The sequence below is a fragment of the Schistocerca nitens genome, chromosome 1 (genome assembly GCF_023898315.1).
Source record: "Schistocerca nitens isolate TAMUIC-IGC-003100 chromosome 1, iqSchNite1.1, whole genome shotgun sequence".
NCBI lineage: Eukaryota > Metazoa > Arthropoda > Insecta > Orthoptera > Acrididae > Schistocerca > Schistocerca nitens.
Window position 1 is genome coordinate 415742526 of NC_064614.1, and position 26922 is coordinate 415769447.

The 26922-nt window shown below is 41.8% G+C and overlaps 1 protein-coding gene across 5 annotated transcripts in view; it reads left to right on the forward strand.

Annotated features, from left to right (window-relative positions):
- The window catches only part of LOC126249890 (beta-glucuronidase-like), a 469370-nt gene extending 450262 nt beyond the window's left edge, over positions 1-19108 (forward strand). For all 5 annotated transcript variants that reach the window (XM_049951515.1, XM_049951516.1, XM_049951514.1 and 2 more), the window contains 2 exons: positions 6882-7020; positions 14783-19108. In XM_049951515.1, coding sequence (XP_049807472.1) covers positions 6882-7020; positions 14783-14982 — 339 coding nt within the window. In that variant the 3' untranslated portion in view covers positions 14983-19108. The remainder of the gene's footprint in view (positions 1-6881; positions 7021-14782) is intronic.
- Positions 19109-26922: the final 7814 nt, after the last annotated feature.

Below are 26922 nucleotides of genomic sequence, written 5' to 3' on the forward strand. Positions count from 1 at the left end.
GATTTTATCGTTCCCCCGCCGGGGCCAGGCAGAGAGGCCCCCACCGTGGGCATTCCACTCAGCCAATTGACCTTATATACTGTACATCTGCTGTGCACTTAGACGCCTCTTTCTTGGATTGCATTGATGCGGTCATGCAAGATGTCTCTGACACTATTCTTCAAGCCGCTGGCACTGCTATACCCCAATCCACGGCTCCCCCTCAACGCCAACCGGTACCCCGGTGGACAAAGGACGTAGCAGTCGCTAAGGACTGCCAATGGGCAGGGAACGATTTAAACGACGCCCTTCACAGATCAGCCTTATTGCTTTTAAATGTCTCCGTACTAAGACTCGCTACCTTATTAATCAGACTAAAAAGGAATGCTGCGAGTTTTGTGTTTTCTCCCTGGGGATGTATGCCTCTTCATCTTCGTTTTGGTTCTAGCTCTGTATCCTTCTGGGCCACCAGTGACAATTAACTGTTTAGGGTCTTATCCCACATTATGCTCTGTGTACTGATCCATTGGTCCTTCCGGAACAACTCGCAACACACTTTGAGACAGCATTGGTGTCCTCTTACGTTCCTGTTACCTTTCTCCTGCAGAAATGAGGAGTTGAAGAAAACTTCTCTGTTTGAACCCCCACCAAGCTGAAGTCTATAATGAACCATTCACTGAATGGAAATTCTTTCAGTCTTTTACCTCTTCATATGACTCAGCCCCAGGCCCAGATTCCATCCAACCAGATGATACAACAATTGGATGTTACCCAGTGGCAACATCTGTTCAGGATCTTCTCTCGTGGGCGTCTTTCCCTCATAATGGCGAGACAGCATAGTCATCCCCGTACTTAAGCTCAGGAAGAACCCAACGTATCTCGAAAGCTACCGACCAATTAGCCGACAAACGCACATTTGTAAACTGCTAGAGAGGTTGGTTAGCTTCCGATTATGTTGGGTACTCGAATCTCAGGGTCTTTCGTCCCCATACCAGTGTGTCTTCCAGGAAGGGCAATCAACGACTGACCGCTTATTAAGATTGGAAACAGCAATCCGACAGGCTTTTTCTAAACGCTGACACCTTGTGGCGGTCTTATTGGGCCTACATAAGATATACGACATCACTTGGAGCCGTCATGTTTTAGTGACCCTCCATGACTTTGGCTTTTACAGCCCCCTTTCCATCTTTATCCAAGAGTTTTTATGCCACCAGCTGTTTTGGGTTCAAGTTGGTACTTTACTTAGCACCCCTTGGGCCCAGCAGAACGGTATCACACAGGGTTCTGTATTAAGTGTCACACTGTTCTTCACCACCATCAGTGGGCTTGTAGCCTTTCATGCGCTTCTGGTTACCCTGGTGTTGTATGTCGACGATGCCCCCATTTTTCAGCATCTGCTGAACACCACCTCCAAGATGCCATCTGATGGTCCTCTGCATGGGCCCTCATGGCTTCGTTTTTTCCCTCCAAAACGCGGGTTATCCATTTTTGCTGTTGACCCACAGTGCATTCCAATCCAGAACTTTTTTTAGGCAACCCACTGCCTAGATATTGTAGCACAGTCCCGTTTCTTGGGGCTTCTTTTTAATAAAAAGCTGACATGGCTGCCTGATATTCGCCACCTTAAGGCTATTCGCATGTGGGAGCTTAATGCTCTGCACCTCCTGATCCACATATCCTGTCATGTAGACTATGCTACTCTCCTCCATCTTAACCAGGATCTTGTTTTGCCCAGACTACATTATAGTTGTCAGCTTTATGGCTTGGTGGCACCTTCCACTCTGAAACTACTTGACCCTGTTAATCATTATGGGGTGCGTCTGGCTATCAGTGCCTTTCGCCTGTTGAGAGTCTCCTCACAGAAGTGTGGATTCGCCCTCTACAAATACAATGGAGCCAACTCCTGGTATTTTATGCAATCGCCATTTGATGAGTCCCTGACCATCCTGTGTGCCCTGTCCCTCTTTGCAAACAAAGGACATCTCCCTCCTGATCACCATCCGCAGGTGGGATTGCTGGCTAAAATGCATTTGACTTCCCTCTGTCAGGACCTCCGACTCCACTCACTGGAATGTGCCATGTGTATTTCCTCCCCCATCCTCCCTTATAGGGTGCCTAGACCACGGATTATGATGGACCTATTCCAGGGTCCTAAGGTCTCTGTCGTCCCTATGATATTCCAGTGTCGTGTACGTCCCATCCTTGAAGAGTTTAAGAGTGCTACCATATTCTACACTGATGGTTCTAAAATGATAGATAAGGCAGGATAAGATTTTACATCTCCTACTAGCATGGAATACCATTTACTGCTGGGATCATGTAGTGTGTTCACAGTAGAGCTGCTAGCCGTTACCAGGCCCCTCCATTTTGTTAATCAGGCTTCCTTCCGCAGTATTTTAAAATGTAACGACTCAATGAGCAACCTGCAGACTATAGACTGATGTTACTCTCAACACCTTTTGGTCTCTACTGTCCAAGACCTTCTCTCTGCCCTTGGCTGTGGCGCCTGCTCAGTTGTCTTCCTCTGGATCCCAAGTCATGTGGGCATCCCAAGGAATGAACTAGCAGATCGTTTGTGGCTAGACAGGCAGATACTTTCCCCCCACTTCCTTTCATGATTCCAGGTGCAGCTATGTGGATACACATCAAATCTCTCTTTGCCCAAAAGTGGAATGACGTCTAGTGTGCTATTGCTCTCAGTAATAAACTCTGCACAGTCAAGGATACTACTGCAGATTGGTGCTCTTCCTTTGGCTCCAGTCGGAAGGTTTTCGCTGCCTTATGCCGTCTACACATTGGTCACATTAGGTTCACCCACTGTTTTCTTTTGTGTAACGAGCCATTACCACAACGTCGCTGTGGACCCAGACTGATGGTATCCCACATATTGGACTGTCCCCTTCTTTTGGCCCTTCATACTAAGTACAGCCTTCCAGATTCACGGGTGGTTGAACTGGTCTTCAGTTTCCTATGTGAAAGTGGTTTTTATTTTCAGATATAAGGTTATGGTTTACTCCTGGAGCAGGGGCATGGCGGTTGTGGCTGGGCCTCACTTCGTGTTTTCCCGGTCTGGGACCCATGACCAATCCCCTTGAAAAGACCGATGTTTCATCTTCCTGTTTTTCCAGTTTTTATATTTGGCTTACCCTGTTATACCTTCTACTGTGTGTGGTTGTTAGCTCCCTCGCTTTATAGTTTGACCTCTCTGACTAGATTCGCCCAGTTCTAGCAGACGCCCCTATCTTACACATGTAACTTCTGAATCTCGGGACCGATGACCTCGCTGTTTAGTCCCATAACCCCTCAATCAATGAATCAGTCCTCCATACAGTCTCGGTCTCAGCCGATTTTCATCTGTTGCTAAAACTACGAGCACCTTCGAGCATTTCACTTAGTGATGAAGCGGTGGAACTAGAGGTAAGTTGTCGCTCTGTCAACAAATTCAAACATTTTACGGTAACGGTATCTACAGACTTGTCTCTCGTTGGAAGAAATGTTGGCCGTTGGATGACTATGTTGAGAAATAAATATGTAGACATGAAGAATAAAGAAGTACTATGTTAATAAAGTTTGTTTTATTTAAAAAGATTTGAGTTTTCACATAAATAATTAGGAGACATCACTTTTTAGTGCGCCCTCGTTTATACGAGGGCTATTCGGAAAGAAAGTTCCGATCGATCGCGAAATGGAAACCGGTATGAAAATCAAGAATATTTTATTTCCAATAGTCAGCTACACCTCACAGTTATTTCTCTACATAGTCGCTACTCCCACTTATATATTTGTCGTAGAGTTATATCAACTTTTCAGTACCCTCGTCACAGCAGGCAGCCGCCTGTGCTTTCCGCCAATTCTCTACGCTCGTCTACAGCACATTGTCTGTGCCAAAACGTTGTCTTCATAGCCAGCGGTTCGTATGAGCAGAGACGGAATTCAGGACGAGCCAGTTACGGGATGTGCTGTGGGTAATGACACTTTCCATTGAAAGTGCTGCAGGAGCATCTTAATTGCCCCTGCACAGTGCGGCCGAGAACTGTCAGGAAGAACGAAACGCGTGACCACGGTTATGTTATGTGCGCTGCATGACATCAGGCGAAATCTCTTACCAGACTCTCATACTTGGTGGGAGACATTATTTTCCAGGCATCACTGTACGCTCAGAACTGAAAAGAGCAACTTGCCGCGATCGACGTGCGTACCAGACATCAACCCATCTGTTCAAAACTTCGTCGGATCTTCACAGCGGTTTCCATTTCCTGACCGATTGGAACTTGTTTTCCGAATAGCCCTAGACGGATAGCACCAAAGTCTTCACGCATCAAACACGCAGGGAAAGTTCTTTGCAATTAGGCACGTGTGATAATATGCAATGCCATTAAATTTTTATCGGAAGAGGCAAACAAGGAAGCAAAAATATCATTGAAAATGGTACTTGAGAATATTGCGGGAACCGTTAGCTATTCCAGTCGCTCAATAACGATAACGAGTAGGATGAAAACAGCGGTAGCTTAAAAGATGTGCGAGATATAAAGGTGTCTAACTGCACAATCCCTACCCCAGTTTGGTCGTTCACAACGGAGTCGCCGCCACCCCCGTCCCATCTCCTAGCACATCACCTTTGCAGCTATGGGCCAAGTTATTTTGTGCATGTCAAACTATTAAGCAAAGTCGTGCTGAACTAAGAGTATGGAGAGCCATCGTTACCGCTTCTGTAAGCCAACGCCTCGCAGTTGTGTTACAAACTTCATTATTCGAAAGATTAAAGCTTTGCCTGACGTAAGTGATGTCTTCACTGCATCGCCTAGCGAAAGGCGCAATCCCGAAACACCAGAGGGTAAACCTGAAAATGAAAAGTAACCCCGAAAGTATCATGGTCAAAAGACTATGTTTACAGCACGTAGTCACCCTCAATTTCCATGACGATGGGCTGAGGCCGAAACCAGTCAAATTAAAAAAAAAAAGCTTTTTATTTTTTTACTTAGCTCCAAAGTATTCACTGAAATACTACGCTGCTGCTGACATTAAGCAAGCTGCTTAAATTTCAAAATGTCTTGTCGTAGTTAAGTTTCTTGCAGAGCAGAGATACACCTTATCATTAATTATACCGCTTGATAGACACAGTATAAAATTTGCAGTGAATGGCTATTACACGTATCTCGGCTGTGCCTAATCATCCATCACACGTAATAATACTCACTGGGAACACGATACATAAAACTGATACATTCCCAAAATAATTCCGAAGTACTTCGGAGCCACAAAAACATAAACATTTTATACACAATGACACTATTACAAGATCTCAGATGTTAAGTCCCATTGTGCTCAGAACCATTTGAACCATTTTGAACACTATTACAACAACACAACACTGTTCTTTTTGTAACAAAGCCGTATATTTAGACTGCACTGCAGAAGTCATTTCTTTTTAAGCAAATAGCCTTACGGAAAAAAAAATTATGAAAAATGGGATACATCCACGTGTCAACACAATTACTCGTCACTTTTAACTTATATACAGACATAAATCACATAACATCATAATGTTAATGATTACCATGAAACATTGCAGATCAGCTGTGGCAGCATGTTGGAGAATAAAATAATATTACTAGAGGTTTTGGTAAATTTGGAGTAATTAAGCTATTAGCTTCTTATGCAGAATTGAAATTATGTTCTTCTAACAGTTACTGATTGTTAACACTTGGTTCAAAAATGGTTCAAATGGCTCTGAGCACTATGGGACTTAACATCTCAGGTCATCAGTCCCCTAGAACTTAGAACTACTTAAACCTAACTAACCTAAGGACATCACACACAACCATGCCCGAGGCAGGATTCGAACCTGCGACCGTAGCGGTCACGCGGCTCCAGACTGAAGCGACTAGAACCGCACGGCCACACCGGCCGGCTATTACTTGGTGCGGTGTAAATACTTGTGCAACAGGGTACAATAATTTACACGAGCACACTCGTTTAGTTTTTAACTTAATATTCACTGTATTATACATTTATACGAACGTAACGACAGTTATAAGTTTACACCTCTTTTCTGTCTCTTCAGCTGTACACTAATGTCATTCATAACAACAATGGTAATACTCGTGGTTCATTTTCTACAATTTACTATTTAGTTACAAACAGAAAGTGAGTTCATTAAACTCATTGAATTATCAAGCCAATCCTTACCCCGTAAAGAATGTAAAGTAGACGTTATCACCGTACGTTGCAGTGATGCAATCCACTCTTTGAAGCATGCAATTTTGAAGGTACCTCCACTCAAACAGATCTGTCTCCATCTCGCTGGACCTCTTGGTAAGACCCGTCAGCTATTAAATATGCCAATCTCAGTATTCTGTTGCATCTAGTTTATTAGGACAGCTGATGGCGAGAGGTAATACAGTTTCTCACAACCATAGGCTGTACTGCACTGCCCGTAAACGTTTTTTTTTTTTTTTTTTTTTTTCACGCGGCTCGTTAAGAATGACTTCTTCGACTTCATTCACGTCTTGTGCAGATTTAAATTTACACTTTTTCCTGTCTCTTCAATTGTATATTAACGTTATTCGTAACGACAATGTAATACTCATGGTTCATTTTCTACAATTTACTACTTAGATACAAACCGAAAACGAGTTCATTAAACTTGCTGAATTAAGTTAATCATTCATTCAGTTCCGTGGATCCCATCAAGAAGGTGAACTTTCTGGGATGTTGCGATTTTAATCACGCAAACAGATTTTACTATAAGGAAAAAAACTACGTCTCTACAGCAGTCTCACAGTATTCCGTCATGGTTTCCGCCAGCATCCTAATTACTGTACACAGATACATGATTCCCAATACACATGCCTTCACGTTTCTTCTCTTGAAGTATTGACTGGTAATTTTCGTTTTTACAGGAACCTGAATACATATGGTCTGAAGAATACCAAGAAGTGCTGTTCTCGGAACACTTCAAAGCATTCGACATCCTCAGAGAAAAGGGTTATTTCATCGGAGAAATGATTTGGAATTTTGCAGATTTCAAAACTGCACAAAGTAAGTTATCTGTCTAAAATCTAATTCATAACTAACACCCATGAATATAAATCATAAACAGCAGAACAGTAGTCACGTTTCTAATTTTGTTTTTGATATCTTAACAAAAGTGCCATTGATTTGCGCCCATTCTATTTCTTCATTTACAAACCTTCATGAATTTTTTTATTCTGCATGGATCATAACATATAATGAGACAGAAGACTTCGTGGGAAGTTTCTTCTCCGGACTAATCTGGCTGCGTGCTGTACTCTGTCGAATTGCCGTTGACAGCATAGAGCAAAAAAACTACTCGGTTCGTTATTTCAACTGAGTGCGCCGTGCTCCCGCACACAACTGCAGAAACGAAATTACGTTGCCTTTTATTCCGAAATACCTGGAAAGTTAAGCATTACAGTCACCGATTACTTTTAATAATCGTGATAGTCACACCATATTTGTGTGCGGTTCCCCCACCAGGGCCTATAGATTTCAGTTTTAAGTGGTGACTGTTGAGTCTAAGTTGTGGACGGACACGAGAGCGTCCCAGGTGATGAAAAATCAGTTAATTGACAAAAGCAGTTTAAGTCGTCTCCCAAGTTGGGCCGTATTCAATTCGTGGGATTTTAATCCTGCATCGGATGCCTCGCTATGTAGGCTAGTCATACTTAGAGGGTAACTCGTGTTGCGTACCTACTACAACAATTTTTATACAGAGTATATCATAAGTAGCAGCGAAAACTAACACTGGAGAATTTATACGATAGCAGAACTAAAAGCATTCCAGTAAACATGGATCTACAAACGAATCTTTGTCCACCGGTGTACCGGTTGGCGTTGAGGGAAAGCCGTGGATAGGGGTATAGCAGTGCCAGCGGCTTGAAGAATAGTGTCAGAGACATCTTGCATGACCGCAACAATACAATCGAAGAGAAAGGCGTCTAAGAGCACATCAGATGTACAGTATATAAGGCCAATTGCGAATGTGTAGTTATGAGATGCCACTGACCTCAGTATCGATACTGTCTTATAAATATAAACGTATTTCAAATGTATAGTTTTCGATGTAATTGGACTCAAATTTGACCCAAGACCTACGTCAAAAAGTAGTACAATACTACTTTTGAATGTCACATGTTACAATTTACTCTACACTTTTACCTGTTAAAGCTGGGTGTTCCACGGGTATTTCCACATGTCTTCACATGCTCTCACATATGGAGACGATACTGCTCCTGTCTCTGCAGCGGATTACAAATTCTTTTAAATACCCCCCAATTATCACGTAAATTTGACAACACTGTACGATTGCTGCTCCATTTCCTCAACCGTATCAACAGGAGTGCCATACACTTCACTTTCGATACGGTCCTAGAGAGAAGAATGCAGATGATTGATGCCTTGTGCTCCTCGAGGCCAGGAAACAAGAAGTTTTCTGCCTCGGATCATTAAAAAGAAAAATCTTGTATGTATTACAATCACCCACGTTGTGCAAGATAAGGTCCGCCATGTGTCAGATTTGAGCCCAGTTAGATGGGGACTTGAATTCAAAGGTTACATCTCAGATACATTTGTACTACGTGGGTCTATTTTTCATCTTGAAGTAAGCGGCAGCTTGTAACCACACATTCGCAAAAGGCTTGTTAGCATGTTTACTGGGACGTTTTTGCTTCTGTCATCGTATACTTTCACACTGTCAGCTCGGCTATTAATTGTGATACACACTGTAGATATAATAATGTAATCCTTCTTGTAAAGTTATAAATAATCTTGTTGCAAGTATTTTCATCTGATGCTAGTTCAGCGATGGGAGTGTCAGTTTCAGTTGGTTAGGTCACCAGCAATCGAGCCCAGTTCCACTACGTGAAGTTAAATCGTCAACGCTGCCATTAAGCCATGGATGGGGCTTATGAGTATATTAGCAGAGAAACTCGGAGTTATCCGGGTATTTATTTACAGCTGTGTTAGATACTTCGTACGCTTCAAAATGGCTCTGAGCACTATGGGACTTAACATCTGAGGTCATCAGTCCCCTAGAACTTAAAACTACTTAAGCCTAACTAACCTAAGGACATCACACACATCCATGCCCAAGGCAGGATTCGAACCTGCGACCGTAGCGGTCAGGCGTTTCCAGACTGCAGCGCCTAGAACCGCTCGGCCACCCCGGCCGAACCGTACGCTTCGAATTTATTTTTGATTTCTAAAGCTTCTTTGTATACAAAGAGCTGGTTTCCTTCACTAATGAGAGAGAGAGAGAGAGAGAGAGAGAGAGAGAGAGAGCGAGAGAGAGCAACGTAGAGCTGGCTGTGCTCATATCAACTGACGTTAAGATCCACGCCCGCAACACGGAGTGTGTGACTTTGTGCTTTGCTTATGGTCATGGCACAACCTATGGTCACCGGGAATTTAACATGTTTAAAGCAAAACGGTAAATTGTTAGGAATAATCAGGATTCGGTGTATAAAAACCCGTTCCCCTGTGTCACTTCCTATCAGAATTTCCGCTTCTATGATGTTACGTAGGAGAGAAGTAACTTCAAGCCTCTGTGAGTGAAGGGTTTTGAGGGGGTGAGATGATGCATGATGCTATTGATCAGAGTTACGTATCGCCTCGCTTTCGGAAAGTGTTTCCAAAGATCACGATTTTAACACCTATGTAGAACTGTGAGATTTAATGCAGGGAAATAACTCGTTATAAACTCTACGCAAATGATCGCAAAATCTTCCTCCGGTACGTTGGCTTCCTAGCTGGAAAATTCAGTTTCACATGGGAGAAAGGTATATGTGATACTTTATCGACGAATGATCGTCATTATTATTTTGCGTTTTTGTGCTCTAAGAGCGCCTGTGTTTTCAAACTAAACGTTGAGGATTGGATTCCGTCTGATTTCGCAAATAACTAACTTTGCTCATTATCTATACGTTTTTCAGCATAGGCAGATCTGTATCATTATCAGTGAGTCATGTTTTATGGAACAAATACTCGACGAAAATTAGACCTAGACACGTATCTATTGTAATTACTACCTTAGTTTCTCGAAGGTTAGACTTTGTAGGACATTAATATAGCTTGCCATCTGGAACAAAATGATGTTTAAACAGTGGAAAGTCCAGAAAGTAGTAACATAATATGAAAAGAATAGACTGCTCTGTGCGGCTGGTCCCGGCGGAGGTTCGAGTCCTCCCTTGTGTGTGTGTGTGTGTGTGTGTGTGTGTGTGTGTGTGTTTGTCCTTAGGATAATTTAGGTTAAGTAGTGTGTGATCTTAGGGACTGATGACCTTAGCAGTTAAAACCCATACGATTTCCAACACATTTTTTGAATAGACTGCTACCTACCACGTATAGGAGGTGCTCAGTCGCAGACAGGCAAAACAATACGATGTTTTCGTGAATTTAATCGACGAGTTAGCAAAATAACAGTGAGTGTGCGTGCGTGCACGCACGCATTTTAGTCTCTTTGTGTTGTTTTATTATATGGTAGTTTATTTACTGTACCGAATATTGAGTCATTGCATAGTGTAACAGAACAGTACAGAGGTGATCCTACGCAGAACACACAAAGCTGCAACACAATCCCCTCACGTAAAACCAACTCTCTGTAATTCTTTTAGCCGGTCAGTGTGGCCGAGCAGTTCTAGGCGTTTCAGTCTGGAACCACGCGACCGCTACAGTCGCAGGTTCGAATCCTGCCTCAGGCATGGATGTGTGTGATGTCCTTAGGTTGGGTAGGTTTAAGTAGTTCTAAGTCTAGGGGACTGATGACCTCAGATGTTAAGTCCCGTAGTGCTCAGAGCCATTTCAACCATTTTTGTAATTCTTTTATATGCGGGTTTAGCTAGTTTTATAATTTTTAAGCAGGGTTAATAAAAATGAAGCATTATTGAAAACTTATTAAAACCGACTATATACATTAAAAATACTTCACACGCCAAATTAATTGTATTACTATAGTAAGTGAGTTACGACTAGTATAAACTTTCTAAAAACATTGAAAGTAAAACAAAATGTATTTTGTTTATGGCCTTTACCTTGGTGGGGACCTATCTCGCCAGTCCGTCAGTGTGGTCTTGTAGCATAGAGTAGCCCTTTGCAATATACGGGGGGAACCAGAAACTCACCGACAAACTTTTACGGGTTTTTCGGTAATGCTCAGTAGGTTTCTGATATAGCGAACCCAGTATCTTCGGCACCTGGTTCCAGAGTTATTGCATTTAGTTTGGTTTCTTGTCGCTATTATCTTTGTATCCGCAGTGCACTGATAACAGTGAACAACACTGCAACTGTCCATGGTATTCGCCGTGTGTTTTGTTTACAACTGCTCACGGTACCTGCTGTCGGCAACAGTAATCACCTCCTTACCTCACTAATCTCAAGTTTGCATCAAATACTGCTCGTCCTGTACCATGGCTAGCTCGATTACCAGACATGACACCAATGAACTACTTGTCTAGGGGCATGTGATGAGCCTAGTTTACGGGACTCTAATCGAAAATCAGACGAACCAGGTTTCTAGTACTCTCGCAGCTGCGGAAGCAGTACGCCAAACTCCTGGAGACCCTCAGCGTGTAAGACAGTTGATGGTGTACCGCTGTACTCTGCCTTGACCATGGTGGTAGAAATTTTGAACATCATCTGTACCGGAAAAATTTGTGCATTGGTTACGTGCACTGTACACTGGCAGAACAGACTGGGCACGCTGTAATAAAAGTGTAAGTTTTCTTCAGTCAGTTGTCAACAGCGCAAAAAGTTTCACAAAATTCGTATCACAAAGCTGTGTTTGGTTCTTCTATTGTGCTGCCGGTTTCAGTTACAAACCATCATGTGATACGAAACTGTAACAACACTACCTTACATATTACCAAAATGGAAACATTCATTGACAAAAGCCACGCTGGGTAGCCGCGCGGTCTATAGGGCGCCTTGCTAAGATTCGCACGGCTCCCCCCCCCCCCCCCTCCCCCCCGTACCGTAGGAGGTTCGAGTCCTCCCTAGGGCATGGGTGTGTGTGTTGTCCTTAGCGTAAGTTAATTCAAGTTAGATTAAGTAGTGTGTAAGCCTAGAGAGCGATGACCTCAGCAATTTGGTCGCATAGGAACTTACCACAAATTTCCATTGACAAAAATACGTCTGTCAGGTCCTACATCTACTTCTACATATATACTCCGCTGGCCACCAAACGGTGTGTGGCGGTATTCCCCCCCCCCCCCCCCTCTCTCTCTCTCTGTTCCACTCACGGATCGCGCGAGTGAAACACGACTGTCTGAACGCCTCAGTACGAGCTCTTATTTACCTTATCTTTGAATGGTGATCATTGCGCGATTTCAAAGTTGGTGGTAATAATATATGCTCTCTACATCCTCGTTGAAGATCGGATTTCGGAATTTAGTGAGCACCCCCTTCTGTTTAGCGCGCCGTCTATCTGCAAGAGTGTCCTACTTCAAACTTTTTATGAGATTGGTAACGCTCTCGCGATGGCTAAATGTACCAGTTACGAACCTTGCCGCTCTTCTTTGGACCTTCTCAATGTCTGGAATCAGACAAAACTGGTAAGGGTCCCATACGCACGAACAATACTCCAAGACTGGACGAACTAACGTATTGTAAGCTATTTCCTTTGTTCAAAAGTAACATTACAGGGTGTTAGAAATCGACAAGAGGAGCTGCATACGTACTGATGAGGTATAAACAGATCAACTAAATAATGGTCTACTACGCAGCTGACCTGTTTATACCTCATCTGTACGTATGCAGCTCTTCTTGTCGCTTTCTAATAGCTTGTAATGTTATTTTTCAACTGAACATGACATGACGTATTCTTATCAATGTGTGTCAATAGCTGCATTCCTACATTTCCACTATCGTAGTTCGCAATGTGTTTTTGTTACAGTTTCGTACCAGTTGATGGTTTGCAACTGAAACAGGTAGCACAATAAAAGTGTACGTGTTTCATCTGAGGGTTGCGGCATTACTCTGTGGCCGGCCGGAGTGGCCGAGCGCTTCTAGGCGCAACATTCTGGAACCGCGCGACCGCTACGACCGCAGGTTCGAATCCTGCCTCGGGCATGGATGGGTGTGATGTCCTTAGTTTAGTTAGGTTTAAGTGGTTCTAAGGGACTGATGACCTTACAAGGAAACCTCCCCATCGCACCCCCCTCAGATTTAGTTATAAGTTGGCACAGTGGATAGGCCTTGAAAAACTGAACACAGATCAATCGAGAAAACAGGAAGAAATTGTGTGGAACTATGAAAAAAATAAGTAAAATATACAAACTGAGTAGTCCATGCGAAGATAGGCAACATCAAGGACAATGAGAGTTACGGAACGCCGTGGTCCCGTGGTTACCGAGAGCAGCTACGGAACGGGAGGTCCTAGGTTCAAGTTTTCCCTCGAGTGAAAAGTTTAATTTTTTATTTTCAATTTATGTGACAAACTCTTAGGTTTTCATCACTTTTTTGGGAGTGATTATCACATCCACAAGAAAACCTAAATCGGGCAAGGTAGAAGAATCTTTTTACCCATTCGCGAAATGTACAAGTTAGGTGGGTCGACAACATATTCCTGTCATGTGACGCACATGCCGTCACCAGTGTCGTATAAAATATATCAGACGTGTTTTCCTGTGGAGGAATCGGTTGACCTATGACCTTGCGATCAAATGTTTTTGGTTCCCATTGGAGAGGCACGTCCTTCCGCCTACTAATCGCACGGTTTTGCGGTGCGGTCGCAAAACACAGACACTAAACTTATTACAGTGAACAGAGACGTCAATGAACGAACGGGCAGATCATAACTTTGTGAAAATAAAGAAAGTAATATTTTCAGTTGAGAGAAGACATGAACCAAGGACCTCTCGTTCCACAGCTACTCACGCTAATTACGGGACCACGGCGCTCCTAAGGGGACATTTTCCTTGATGTTACCTATCTTGCGCATGGACTACTCAGTTTGTATATTTTGCTTATTTTTTTCTTAGTTCCACACAACTTCTTCCTGTTTTCTCGATTGATCTGTGTTCAGTTTTTCAAGGCCTATCCACTGTGCCAACTTATAACTAAATCTGAGGGGGGTGCGACGGGGAGGTTCCCTTGTTAGAAGTTAAGTCCCATAGTGCTCAGAGCCATTACTCTGTGTTGTGTGTTGTACGTGCTGGTCACGTTATTGCGTGTTACAGGCTTCTTCGTTGTTGTGAAGGTATTTTTACAGAAACGAGTGATTGTGGTAACAAATGAAATAAATCATAATTACATTATGACTCTATAACGAGCTGCTGGAAATCGTGGGTCCCTTATACCAAAATACTCAGAAGACATCGCTAAACAAAAAATAGTTAAAATGGCTCTGACCACTATAGGGATTTAACATCTGAGGTCATCAGTCCCCTAGAACTTAGAACTACTTAAAGCTAACTAACCTAAGGACATGATACACATCCAAGCCCGAGGCAGGATTCGAAGCTGCGACCGTAGCAGTCGCTCGATTCCAGACTGAAACGCCTGGAACCGCTCGGTCACACCGGTCCCTAAACAAAATCTGGAAGTTTTTCAGTGGAGTTCTGGTTTATCCTGTATAAGGAGGTTTCTTTCGATTGTAAGTTTCTGGAATTTTATGTGACAGGACTTCAGTATTTTTTAAATGTGCATCAGTTTCTGCTGGATTGTGTTGTTTTGCCGACTACATAGTAATTAACAATTACCATCCAATGAAAATTGCATGCAGATGTAGAATACTAAAATCCAGCTCGTTTATTGCGTTTTTCATCAAGACACATTTTTTTCGCAGCGTACACGAGGGTCGGCGGTAACAAGAAGGGTATCTTCACTCGGGCGCGCCAGCCCAAGTCGGCAGCACACCTGGTGCGGAAACGTTACTGGTCGCTGGCAGAGCGCCTCGACGGCGCACAGCCACCCGCGGACACCCGCCGCTACGTCATCGACGCTCCCCCGAAAGACTCTGCCAATACAGTGCGCCGCGAGCTGTGAGCCACAGACAGCCGACAGCCGTCCCTTGTTCCGTCCAGAAGCAATACGGACAACTCTGCAAACACTCCGTCCGCCAGGTGGTGAGACCGGACCAGTGTCCTCGATTAACTGGCAGCTATGTATCACATGCTGCAGACTGTTGCCTTGCTGTGGAAACCTGTACTTTCAAGTGATATTAACTTTCAGAAGCCAGTATCTGTTGTTCCTTCACGGACAAACAATGCTGTGGACTTCGTCATGATAGTTCTATAGAAAGAATTGTGACTTTTTTAAAAATTACAAACCACTCTAGTCGACACTCATTCCCAGGAAGGATTGACAATCAAAATCCCATCGACTTCCCACTGTCAGGGGTAGAAGAAGAAGAAGAAGAAGATGAAGAAGTAATTGCTTCATAGATTTTCATATGTGGCCTGAGTTCATTGACAGTAGCAGTCATCTTTTTTTAAACTTTTTTTACTGCTGCATCATTCATAAGCCATATAGTTCCCTGCTGCAACTATTTCACATTTACAGTTCTAACAGGGAAGCAACTCAGCTGATTGCTTGTCAGAATGTTCCCTGACTCTGAAAATATTGTTGGGCTATATGGAACGTTAATGTAGATTTAACCACAGTGGGAAAATCATCGATATTTTTGTTATGTGTCACAGAAATGAGACATGGATAACTTGTATGTTACCATAATTACAGAATTTGTTTTCATTTTTTTACTATCACGTCACTGTATAAGGATGCCCAGTTAGGCCCAAAGAATAGAGATATTCACCTGTTAGGTGAAGCTCTTTAGCATCTAGTTGGCAATTGATGAAGATATTGTACCAAAAGTGTGTAAGCTAGGAAAAGAAATACTTCTGAATATTCGAGCAGAGCTGGAATACATGATCGAAATCTGTGGACTGTGATGTATGGGAGTTTTGCACATATGTTGGAAGACAGCATCAGTATCTGACCATCAACAAGAAGATATGCTTATACGAGGTGCGACAATAAAGTAATGAGACTGATGTGAAAAAAAGTTGCTTACGCTTTTAGTAATTTTAGTGTTGTCTCCTTCAAAGTAATTTCCTTCTGATTGCACACACTTTTTCCAGCGCTTCCGCCATTGATGGTAACATTTCTCGAACTCATCTTCTGTAATATCCTCAAAGACCCTTGTCACAGCTTTTTGGACATCTTGTGTTGTTTGAAAATGGTGCGCCTTGACCGCCGTTTTGACTCTTCGAAACAGGAAAAAGTCGCACGGAGTGATATCTAGTGAATAAGGTGGCTGTGGCAGTACTGCAACTTGTTTTGAGGTTAAAAATTGCTGTACTGGCGGAGCAGTACAGCAGTTATTGTGATACAGAATCCAATTACCAGCAATGTTGGCACGGACATGAAGAACTCTTTTACGAAGTCTTTCTAAAATTTCTTTGTAGTAATATTGGTTAACTGTTTATCCAGGAGGCACTCACGCTGTATAAACAATTCCCTTGGAATCAAAGCAGCACACAAACATGCATTTCACTTTCGACTTTGACATGCGAGCTTTTTTGGTCTGGGTGATCCCTTTGAGCACCACTGCGAACTTTGGCGTTTTGTCTCTGGATCACACTGAAAAAACCAACTTTCCTCACCAGTGATAACATGGCTCAACAATTCTGGATTGATTTCTGTTTGCTCTAACAGATCAGCTGCCACATTTGTCAGTGTTTCTCACTGTCGTGGTGTGAGATGTTTGGGGAGCATTTTTGCACAAATCTTTCTCATACCAAGATCTTCAGTTATTATTAGACGAACCGTCTTACGATTGATGTCCAGTTCTTCTGCAATCATTTTCACGGATAATCTTAGATCAGATCGTACGAGTTCATGCGCCCTGGCCAAGTTGACATCCGACCATGAGGTTAATGGTCGTCCACTGAAGTCTTAATCTTCAACATTCGTTCTGCCTTCACTAAACATTTTATGCCGAAGAAAAACTAGAGCTCTTGACATAACCTCCTCTCCAAAAGCCTTCTGAAGCTTACCGTAAGTTTTCATCACGTTTTCACCCAATTTAACGCAAAAATAAATGGCATGCAATTGCGCAATATTATGCAGTTCCATTTCTGTGACGAGAGACACAACCACGACTGAGCAGTTGCATCAATGTGCCTCTTGGACTAGACGCAGCTTATAGACCAAGGTCAAAGATATTGTGCCTACGCAAGCCTGCAGAGTTGCCACATCTTGCAAAGAAAATCAGGCTCATTACTTTATTGTCGCACCTCGTATGACAGTAAGGTGAGGTGTCACCTCTCTGCCTGCAATATCTAATGGACATGAGTGAGTGTGTTACTGTAACATGCAAAAACTTCACAGCAGCATTCAGAAGTAAGATACTTCATACATAAGATACTTCATACTTAAAGGTGATCCATATTGGAAAATGCACAGCATGGGGCAAATAAAAATGGCCCAGAGAACGGAGTTCCAGGGTACAAAGAGACACATCAGAGGAAAGGAAATATAGAACTAACCTGACTATAGCAGATGTTGAAAATGCCTTCCACTCATCTGTTGGCACTTTTGGGCCCTGGTTAGCAAGCTGCTGAAGACATATAACCACTCAGGTGACACCAGGCTTCATCAGACATAAAGAACATATCCCTGTCCAACCCATTCATTGTTATCTCACAGAACAGCCACTCAGAAACTGGGGGCACTGAGGGGCATCTGCCAGTTTTAATGCATGAACAGACAGACACTCAGTAGGAATGCATGTGCAGGTCCAGGTGGAGTATTCGTCGATATGATTGACATGATTTGCCGGTCTCTTGTGATAGGCTCCAGGTTGATGTGGTAGGACTCTGAAGCATTTTCTGGTGAACTGCAGCCACATTTACTGGTGTGTGGGCACATTTCAGAATGTTTTTTGCTTGCATTTTGACGCAATTAAACTTCTCAGCAAACAACTGACCACAACACTCCCATGACTTTGTTGTCACACAACTTTCTACAACAAAAACCTGGTGCTCCACTGAGAGTACCATCAGCCCCTATACTCTCCTCCACTCGCACTGACACAGCCTACACTATGTTCAGAATCTGTGTGGATCACATGGCAGGAATAGACGTGGTATGTATGTCATGAGGTGTGGTTATATGCAAACATTCATGACCAATCGTATCCTTTCATCCAGGCCACTTTTATTTGGTCACCATGTATATCGGAATTCAAATCTTTGTCGCTACTACTGCCATTAGGGGCAACTTGTTGACCATCCATTGAGTTCATTCTTATTTTTATAAATGAAGTATGAAGAAATCTAGAGCTCTCCTTTGGAGAGGGAATCTTTCATGGATGATGTATAAGAGACGAAGTGCCCTCTGGAAGAGATGTCATACTAGTCCAACAGTTGCTTTGAAAGATGACCATTGATGACTAGAGTACTTTATCCCTGCCTGGGATGGCTTGACACTGATAATACACTGCTCTAGTTAAACATACATATCAAAACATATTGAAAAATACAAACTTCCATTGGCAGTGGTTTTTTATTTTTTCATTTTTTATTCCAACTGCAACATAAAATTTGTTCAACATGTACTTCCCTTGTCTTGTGTGTGTGTGTGTGTGTGTGTGTGTGTGTGTGTGTGTGTGTGGGTGGGTGTGGATGTGTGAGGATGGAAGGAAGGAAAGAAAGAGAGAGAGAGAAAGAGAGATAGAGATGGGAGAGAGATTGAGAGAGAGAGAGAGAGAAATCTTCTTGGTTTACCACTTACTGCTAATGTCAAGGGAGCAGCAGCACCATGAGCCACATTAACTATACGATCCACTCATATGTAAAATTCTTCTTCCATGAGTCTGCTAACGTTATTATTTTTGAGACTTCATTCTTGTACCAGCACCTAAAGCTGATGCACATTTTTAAGCATCAGTGACTCGTGGTTGGCTGCCAGAAAGTTGGTAATCGAAAAACTTGCAAAGTAAGAGAAGTTTTGTGTTTATACTGACATTTTGGAAGTAAGTTATAGAGGAAGACATTAGAGTTATTTTAAGAAACTGACCTTAAGAAAACTCTAAGTGCCAATTATTTATAAATAATATACATTTGTACTACAGTAATAGCATTTAATTAAATTATTGGTAACTGCCCAATTTTGTGTTTTTTATCACCTTTAATAAAGAAATAATACAAGAGAAATGTTATTCACTGTAACAACAGCTAAAAAATACTATTTTCTTCTACTACAGCTGCTGCAATGGGTCAGATAGAAAACAGTCTTTCATAATCAGATCTTTCTCCAAAGCAGCTTTTCACAAAAGCTCTATCACACTTCTACAGAAATTTAACTTCCAGGTCATGGATTTACAAAATTTTAAGTGTATGGCTGCAAAATTTTCTTTATTTCTGTAGAGAGAGAATCCTATTCTTGTTACAAAAAATGAAGAGGTAAGTTTAGTATGACGTAGTAAAGTGTATCCAAATTCATGATAAAGTAAAAAAAATGGCTCTGAGCACAATGGGGCTTAACTGCTGACGACATCAGTCCCCTAGAACTTAGACCTACTTAAACCTAACTAACCTAAGGACATCACACACATCCATGCCCGAGGCAGGATTCGAACCTGCGACTGTAGCGGTCGCGCGGTTCCAGACTGTAGCGCCTAGAACTGCTCAGCCACCCCAGCCGGCCGATAAAGTAAAACAGCACCGCTATTGTTGCAAACACTGCAGAATTATCAAAAATTAAATACGCCTAATAAGTAAAAGTTATCCACTGCTTCCATACAGTAAACACAAATTAACAAAAAATTTGCATAGCAGTTAGCATAAAATCTTAAAGTAAAACTGACTCTTCTAAATTATTTTGGCACAGATAATGACTTAATGATGTAATTAATAATAAATTTCAATGAATCCTGCATATTCAGATATTGCTGCAAGGTGTACAACTTTTCTTCCACTGTTTTTCCCCAACATTTGAGGCTTTAATGAAACAAATTGGTTACAGATGTATAATTCAAAATATTTTCCATCGCTGGTCACTACTTTCTCCCATCTTTTGAAGTGATCAACGAATCAATCCAATTTGTGAGAAGTGTGTGTCAACCAGGCCGTGTGCCATTGATCTAAACAGGTCATAGTCAGAGGAAGCCATGTCTGGAGAATATGGCGGGTGGGGTAGGACTTAACATTTTAACGTTTCCAAGTACGCTTTCACCTCTTTTGTAATGTGGGGTCGAGCATTGTAGTGCTGCAAAATCACTTTATTGTGCCCGTCGCTATATTGTGGCCGTTAGTCTTTTAATGCTCTGCTCAAACGCATTAATTGCGTTCAATAACGAGCACCTGTAATTCTTTCACTTGGTTTTAACACCTCATAGTACACGATGCCAAGCTGGTCCCACCAAATGCAGAGCATGATCTTTGAGCCGTGAATATTCGGTTTGGCTGTCAATGTGGAAGCATGGTCGGGATATCCCCATGATATTTTGCGTTTAGGGTTATCATAATGAACCCATTTTTCGTTCCCGGTCACAATGTGATGCATAAATCCCTTCCATTTTTGCCTCTGAAGCAACTGTTCACAAACATACGAACGCCATTCAACGTCTCTTGGCTTCAGCTCACACGGGACCCAAGTTCGTTCTTTCTTAATCATGCCCATAGCCTTAAGACGTTTTGAAATAGTTTGCTGTGTCACTCCCACTAATCATGCCAGTTCTTCTTGAGTTTGTCGCGAGTCTTCACTCAGCAATGTCTCAAAGTCTGCCTCTTCGAAAACATTCTCCGTCCCACCACTATGCTGGTCTACGGCGTTAAAATCACCGTTCCTTAAGCGTTGAAACCTCTCAGGACACGTTCTTTCACTAAAAGCGTCCTTATCACACGTATGTGAGAGCATTCAATGAGACTCAGCCGCTGTTTTCTTCATATTGAAACAAAAAAGTAACACCTCCCGCAAATCGACTAATGTTTGAATGAGGTTATGTTGACTGAGGACCAATCTAACTGCCTGACATCTGCGATCTGTTTCTTTCAACCGCTACTTACCATTGTCGCCACCTATCGGCAAACGGCGGAAGCAAAGTTGTACACCTTGCACTTTCACATTGCAATGTGTGTTAACTTCTTGTTGGAAGCACTTTCAGTGTCTTAACAAATAGTATCATGAGTCTTAGCATTATTGCCTTGAGTACCGTTAGTTTCTATTCATAAGTCAAGTCACTAATTTCATTAACTTGACTAGTTATTGTTGACAAAAAATGGTTGTTGTTATACTAAAAACTGTTTATGAAATAGGGGAAAAGTGTCTTTTCTTATATAATAAATGAATTTAATATTCTTGCAATGTGTTTGCACTGTGTTAAGAATAACAGGCCATAGTATCCAAATGCATAATCGCACAGAGACACGAATTACTAAAATATTCTCATGTTTCTAGCTGCATTAGGTTATTAAATGTGCACAAGAAATGCTATATGGAGAGAAAAGAGCATGGTCCCATTTAGGAAAAGTGAAAAATGGTACAAAACTGAAAATGTAAAAAGATTTCTGGAAAAAATCTTTCCAGTTTCTAGCAAAACAGAAGTTTGTATAAACAGTAGTTTCAAAATTGGTGTTGACTTTCATCTAAGGGACAAGTTAACGGAGTCTGCTATACAGACGAAAAATGTTGTAGTAAGGCAGTTTTTATTCTGAAGATAAACCAATTCCCCATAAAATAGTGTCTGAAACTGAAAATCAGGGCAATGGATTATCAGACAGAAAGACTATTAGTGCTGATAGTTATAAGTCTGTAGTTATAGCAAGTGTTAATGTGAGGTGTTCAAGAAAAGAAGTAGACCTTTTATCATTCTTTGTAGAAGTGAAACCTGTGAGCACTGACTGAGGCAGAAGGTGAATATTGTTGACCCATTGAATATCTGGCTATGGTAAATGCATCACATTGAAGTACACCTACTCATGGCGGTGTCTCAGTGTTTGCAAACAAAAATCTTACTGTAAAGAAAATCGATTTAAAAATTTCTGTACTGACATTGATGTGGAACTGGATACAATAGTGTTCGCAAATATTGATCTCATTGTCATTTCCATGTACCATTCACCAGATGGTAACACTGACGATTTCATTGCATAGATCGATAACTTTAAATCCTACTTGACACACTGCAAGTCTAAAATAGCATTGTATGGCAACTTCAACATACATATAGGTAGCGGAAGTACTAAAGAAAGAGTCTTTAGGAGCTTAATAAACAGCTATGGGCTGTTTGTAGCAAACCAATGCCCAACAAGGAGTGATACCTGTCCACACACATTTATCACCAAGCTCAATACCTGGAATTATAACATCAATGTAGCTGAACCAATGATTGTAGATCACTACACATTAGCAATAGAATATGATAAAACAGCAAGAATAAATTGCAACCAAGCACATGCATTCAATTTACACACAAGGATTATTAAAGACGAGAGGCTAAATGAGCAGAAAGCAACACTGCCTGATGTAAACAGGCAGCAAAAAACCGCAGTGACTCATTTGAATGTCCATTCCAAATCTTATGAATGATGTTGGAAGACATGTTCGCAAAAATCCACAAGAAGAATCCTGTAGGATAATCACAAGGAAGGGAAAAACTCTGTTAAAGGAAAAAAATGACACAATCCTGAGTCAGATAAATAAAAATGTGTTGTTATAATGCTCATGGACTGTATGAAGACAGCTTTAGATCTTCTAACTAATGATCTGCTTCACTGTAGCAATTTAAAAGCTGAGAGAGTTTATAGAAAGGGATTGGAGGATGCAAAAAAGAAATACAATGACAGAATCATTAAAGAGGCTCATAATTCACGTGGTGGTGGTGGTGGTTAGTGTTTAACGTCCCGTCGACAACGAGGTCATTAGAGACAGAGCCCAAGCTCGGGTTAGGGAAGGATTGGGAAGGAAATCGGCCGTGCCCTTTTTAAAGGAACCATCCCGGCATTTGCCTGACACGATTTAGGGAAATCACGGAAAACCTAAACCAGGATGGCCGGAGACGGGATTGAACCGTCGTCCTCCCGAATGCGAGTCCAGTGTGCTAACCACTGCGCCACCTCGCTCGGTCATCATAATTCACGTAAAGCAGCTTAGAAGTTGGAAAATTAGTGCAGGAAGCAGCCTATGTGTGTCTCAAATTCTTGCAGTCCTGATGTCTTCATTCAGTACTTCGTTAGAATAGTCAAAAATACTGTAAATGAAATTCCAGACTGAGGCTTAGATCCTACAGCTCCATATAAAAATGTAAGCCCTTACATTATTAAAAACTGGAGTGAAGTGCACCCTAAGGATATTGCAGAAATAGTGTATTCACCTAGACAGCCAGAAGTTGAAGATGTCTTGGACAAAATTATTGCAGAGATTGTTCATCCACTAGCCATAGTAAATAACAAATGTTTATCTTCAGCGTCTTCCCAGAATTCCTGGAACTTCCTGGACAGTACCAGTCCGCAAAAAGTTGATTTGTGTGTCCAGTGTTAGACCACTTTCTGTGATCCCAATTTTAACTAAAATTATCGGGTCTGTGATGAAATATCACACATTAAATTACTTTGAAGACAGACTCCACAAACTCTTCCAGGACACACAGGATGGCTTTTTCAAAGGAAATGCAATAGTTACAGCAGCACTGGACTTGCATACATTCATCACTGGTTTGAGGACAAGGTAAGTGTTGCACTGACACCTCTGTGACTTCAGTAAGGCATCTGACCGAATCTTGCACAACGTACTGCTTAATAAGCGAAAGCATTAGTGAATAGTGTATAGTGTTTTATTCGTCTCATAACATACAATTTCTAATCATATGATTAGTGTACAGGAGACAGGTCAAAAAAATGGATAACACAACTTAGGCCTAATTGGTACAAAGAATTTTAACATCAATATAAACTTTTATTTTTCTTTCCTCCCTTTTGTGAAGGACAGCTACATTTACACACAAGACTATATGTAAATTTATCCTGCTCACATGTTCAGTTCATCCTTCATGAACTCCTCAACAGTGTAGTAGCAGCGTTTGACAAGTATATCATATAGCTTTGTTTTCAGTGTCTCTAGGTTCATACTCAGAACATTCTTTCCTTTTATCTTGTTATGAATTTTCATTGCCATATACTGAGGAGATTGTGCATATAGGTTTAAGCGATGAGTGGGAAGCATAAAATTGTCGTTGTTTCTCGTGTTATACGCGTGATTGAAACAGTTTTTCTTGAATAACTCTAAATTTCTATGTAGAAAGATGATAATATCATAGATGTATAAGGAGGGAACTGTTAATAACTGTTGTTTTTCAAATAGTGGGCGACATGATGTCCTTGGATGGGCAGTACACATGTTCCTTATTGTTCTTTTCTGTAACTTTAGTATGCGCAATATATTGCTTGAATTTCCCCAAAAAGTAATACCATACCTTAGAACTGATTGAAAGTAGCTGTGGTATGCAATTTTCCTTGTATTCATGTCTGTTGCACCAGCTAATATTTGCATAGCAAATGCAAAGCTACATAATTTGTTTAACAGGTAGTCAACATGTTTATTCCAATTTAAATTTTTATCTAGGTTTAACCCTAAAAACTTCACAGAATCTACTTCTTCTAAATCCTGATTTTTATGAGTTATTTTAATTTCTTGGGGCTTTGACTGTTTTGTTCTGAACTGGACCATGTGGGTTTTGGGGATGTTCAATCTCAATCCATTCAGTTGGAACCATGTTTCTAGTTTGTTCATTGTGTTTATTATGTAGAGAGGGATGTTTTCTGGCTCCTGGCTTTCAATTAATACAGATGTGTCATCTGCATAGAAAATCGATGGAGCATTCATATTGTTCGGTAAATCATTAACATAGAACAAGAACAAAATAGGTCCTAGAATCGAGCCTTGAGAGACACCTTGGGCTACTGTTTTCCATTTTGAATAGTAATTTGCTGCATTTGATGAGACAATCACTCTTTGTTTCCTATTTGATAAGTATGAAGTAAGCCAATTTAGAACATTACCCTTGATCCCATACTTGTCAAGTTTATAGATGAGCAGTGCATGATTTACGGAGTCAAAGGCTTTTGAGAGATCACAAACGATTCCTGCAACTTTATTATGGTTGTCTAATGATGTGCTGATCTTGTTGATAAACTTATTAATTGCATCAGTAGTACTTTTGCCACGCTGGAAACCAAATTGGTTTTCCGTAATAGTATCATATTTCTCCATAAAATTTCAAAGCTGCATAGCAGCAGCATTTTCAAAGATTTTTGATAGGACTGGAAGGAGGAAGATGGGACGATAATTCCCCACATCCTCTCTTGACCCTTTTTTGAGCAATGGTTTTACTTCTGCATACTTCAGCACCTCTGGGAAGCTTCCTTGTTCAAAGGGTTGGTTTATTATTTTAGATAGTGGGTATCTTATTACTTTACACACAAATTTAAGGACTTTTGCTGGTATTCCATCCCAACCTGAAGAACTTCTGTTTTTTTAGTTTTAATGTAATTATGGTATTGGAGTTGATGTTTGGGCAACTATTCATTATTATCTTGAAAACCAGGTGGTATCAGTCCTTTGAGCAATCTCTAAAGAGCTAACATTGGAGCATGGCATACCTCACAGATCTGTTATAGGACCTCTTGCGTTTCTTATTTCTGTCAATGATACAGACTGTAACAGTCACATGTTACAATTTGCAGATGACACATTCCCTTTTGCCAAAGAAAAAAAAAAACTGCTCCATAAGCTCTAAAAGCAACAAATGTGCTCTCTGGACATCAAAGAAAGGTTTGTCAAAAATAAAATGACGTATGGGAACGGGATCGGTAATTGGGATATAGAAAACTTAATTCCCATATATGTCGTTGCTCATATATTTTTACACTTAACACTGCATCTATACAGAATGAAGTATAACAAAGAACTGACTAAAGTAAAGTTAAGATGGAGGCTCGACAGAGCACTTAGAGTTCACAGATATTAAGTTTCGTGGTCGATACGAATTATCACCGCCACACAGCCTCACCCTCCCCCACGCCATACCACAGGTACTTCCATCTTGAATGAGGTGGGTTGTGCAGGCAGTGCTGCCAGAGGCAGGTCCACGTCGTAGTCAGTCAGCCAACATTGCCGGATGAGATGGCAGCCGGCCTGGGAGTAAGCGGGCTGGGTAGTCGATGGCGTGGTGGAGTCGTGTGTGGCCCTTTAGTAGATCAAGCCGTCCGTAGAAATGAAAGCACATAGAGATGCTCAGTCACACTTGTGCGGGAGTGTGAGGTTGTGTGCAATGTTGACGCGTAAGGGACCGTCCGATGGCAGGACCTCGGTATCAATCAAAAGAATGAGCACTCAGTCGTCGAACGTCACTATAGAAACGTCATTCACTCAGTGCGGCAGCATGCTGCTGGACAAACTGATAGTAGGTGTGTGTGTCTCTGATGCTGGAGGTGAGGGCACGAAACCTGCGCAGATTGAAACAGGGGGCAAGGTAGGGAAACCAGCGAATGGTGGCGAACAGTCTTCGGTGGAAGAGGTGTGCGTTGAGGTTTATGGGAGCACGTCTTCGTTCTCGATCAAGGAAGGATCGTGTGCAGAGTCTGACTGCGGCAGTGTGAGATCATCAGCGTCAACGAAAGCCGGTTGCAGGCGATGCAGAGAAACTGTTTGTGTGCGGTCTTTAATCATGATACCAAAAGTCGTGTCCCCCACCGCAGGACCTAGTAGGGGCCAAGATAAGGAGGTTGAAGAAGCTGCCTAACCGCATCATCACACAGCATGACGTAGGAGCAGTCGGAGAATGCGGTGGGAACGTAAGTTTCAGCCGATGAGCGACTGATGGGCGGGTGCAAACGCGTTCGTTGAAAATGCGTGCGCATATGGCTACTGAAATCTGGCGAGGGGGGAAGATCCTCGCTAACCTGGGGAAGGTTAAGTTCCCCG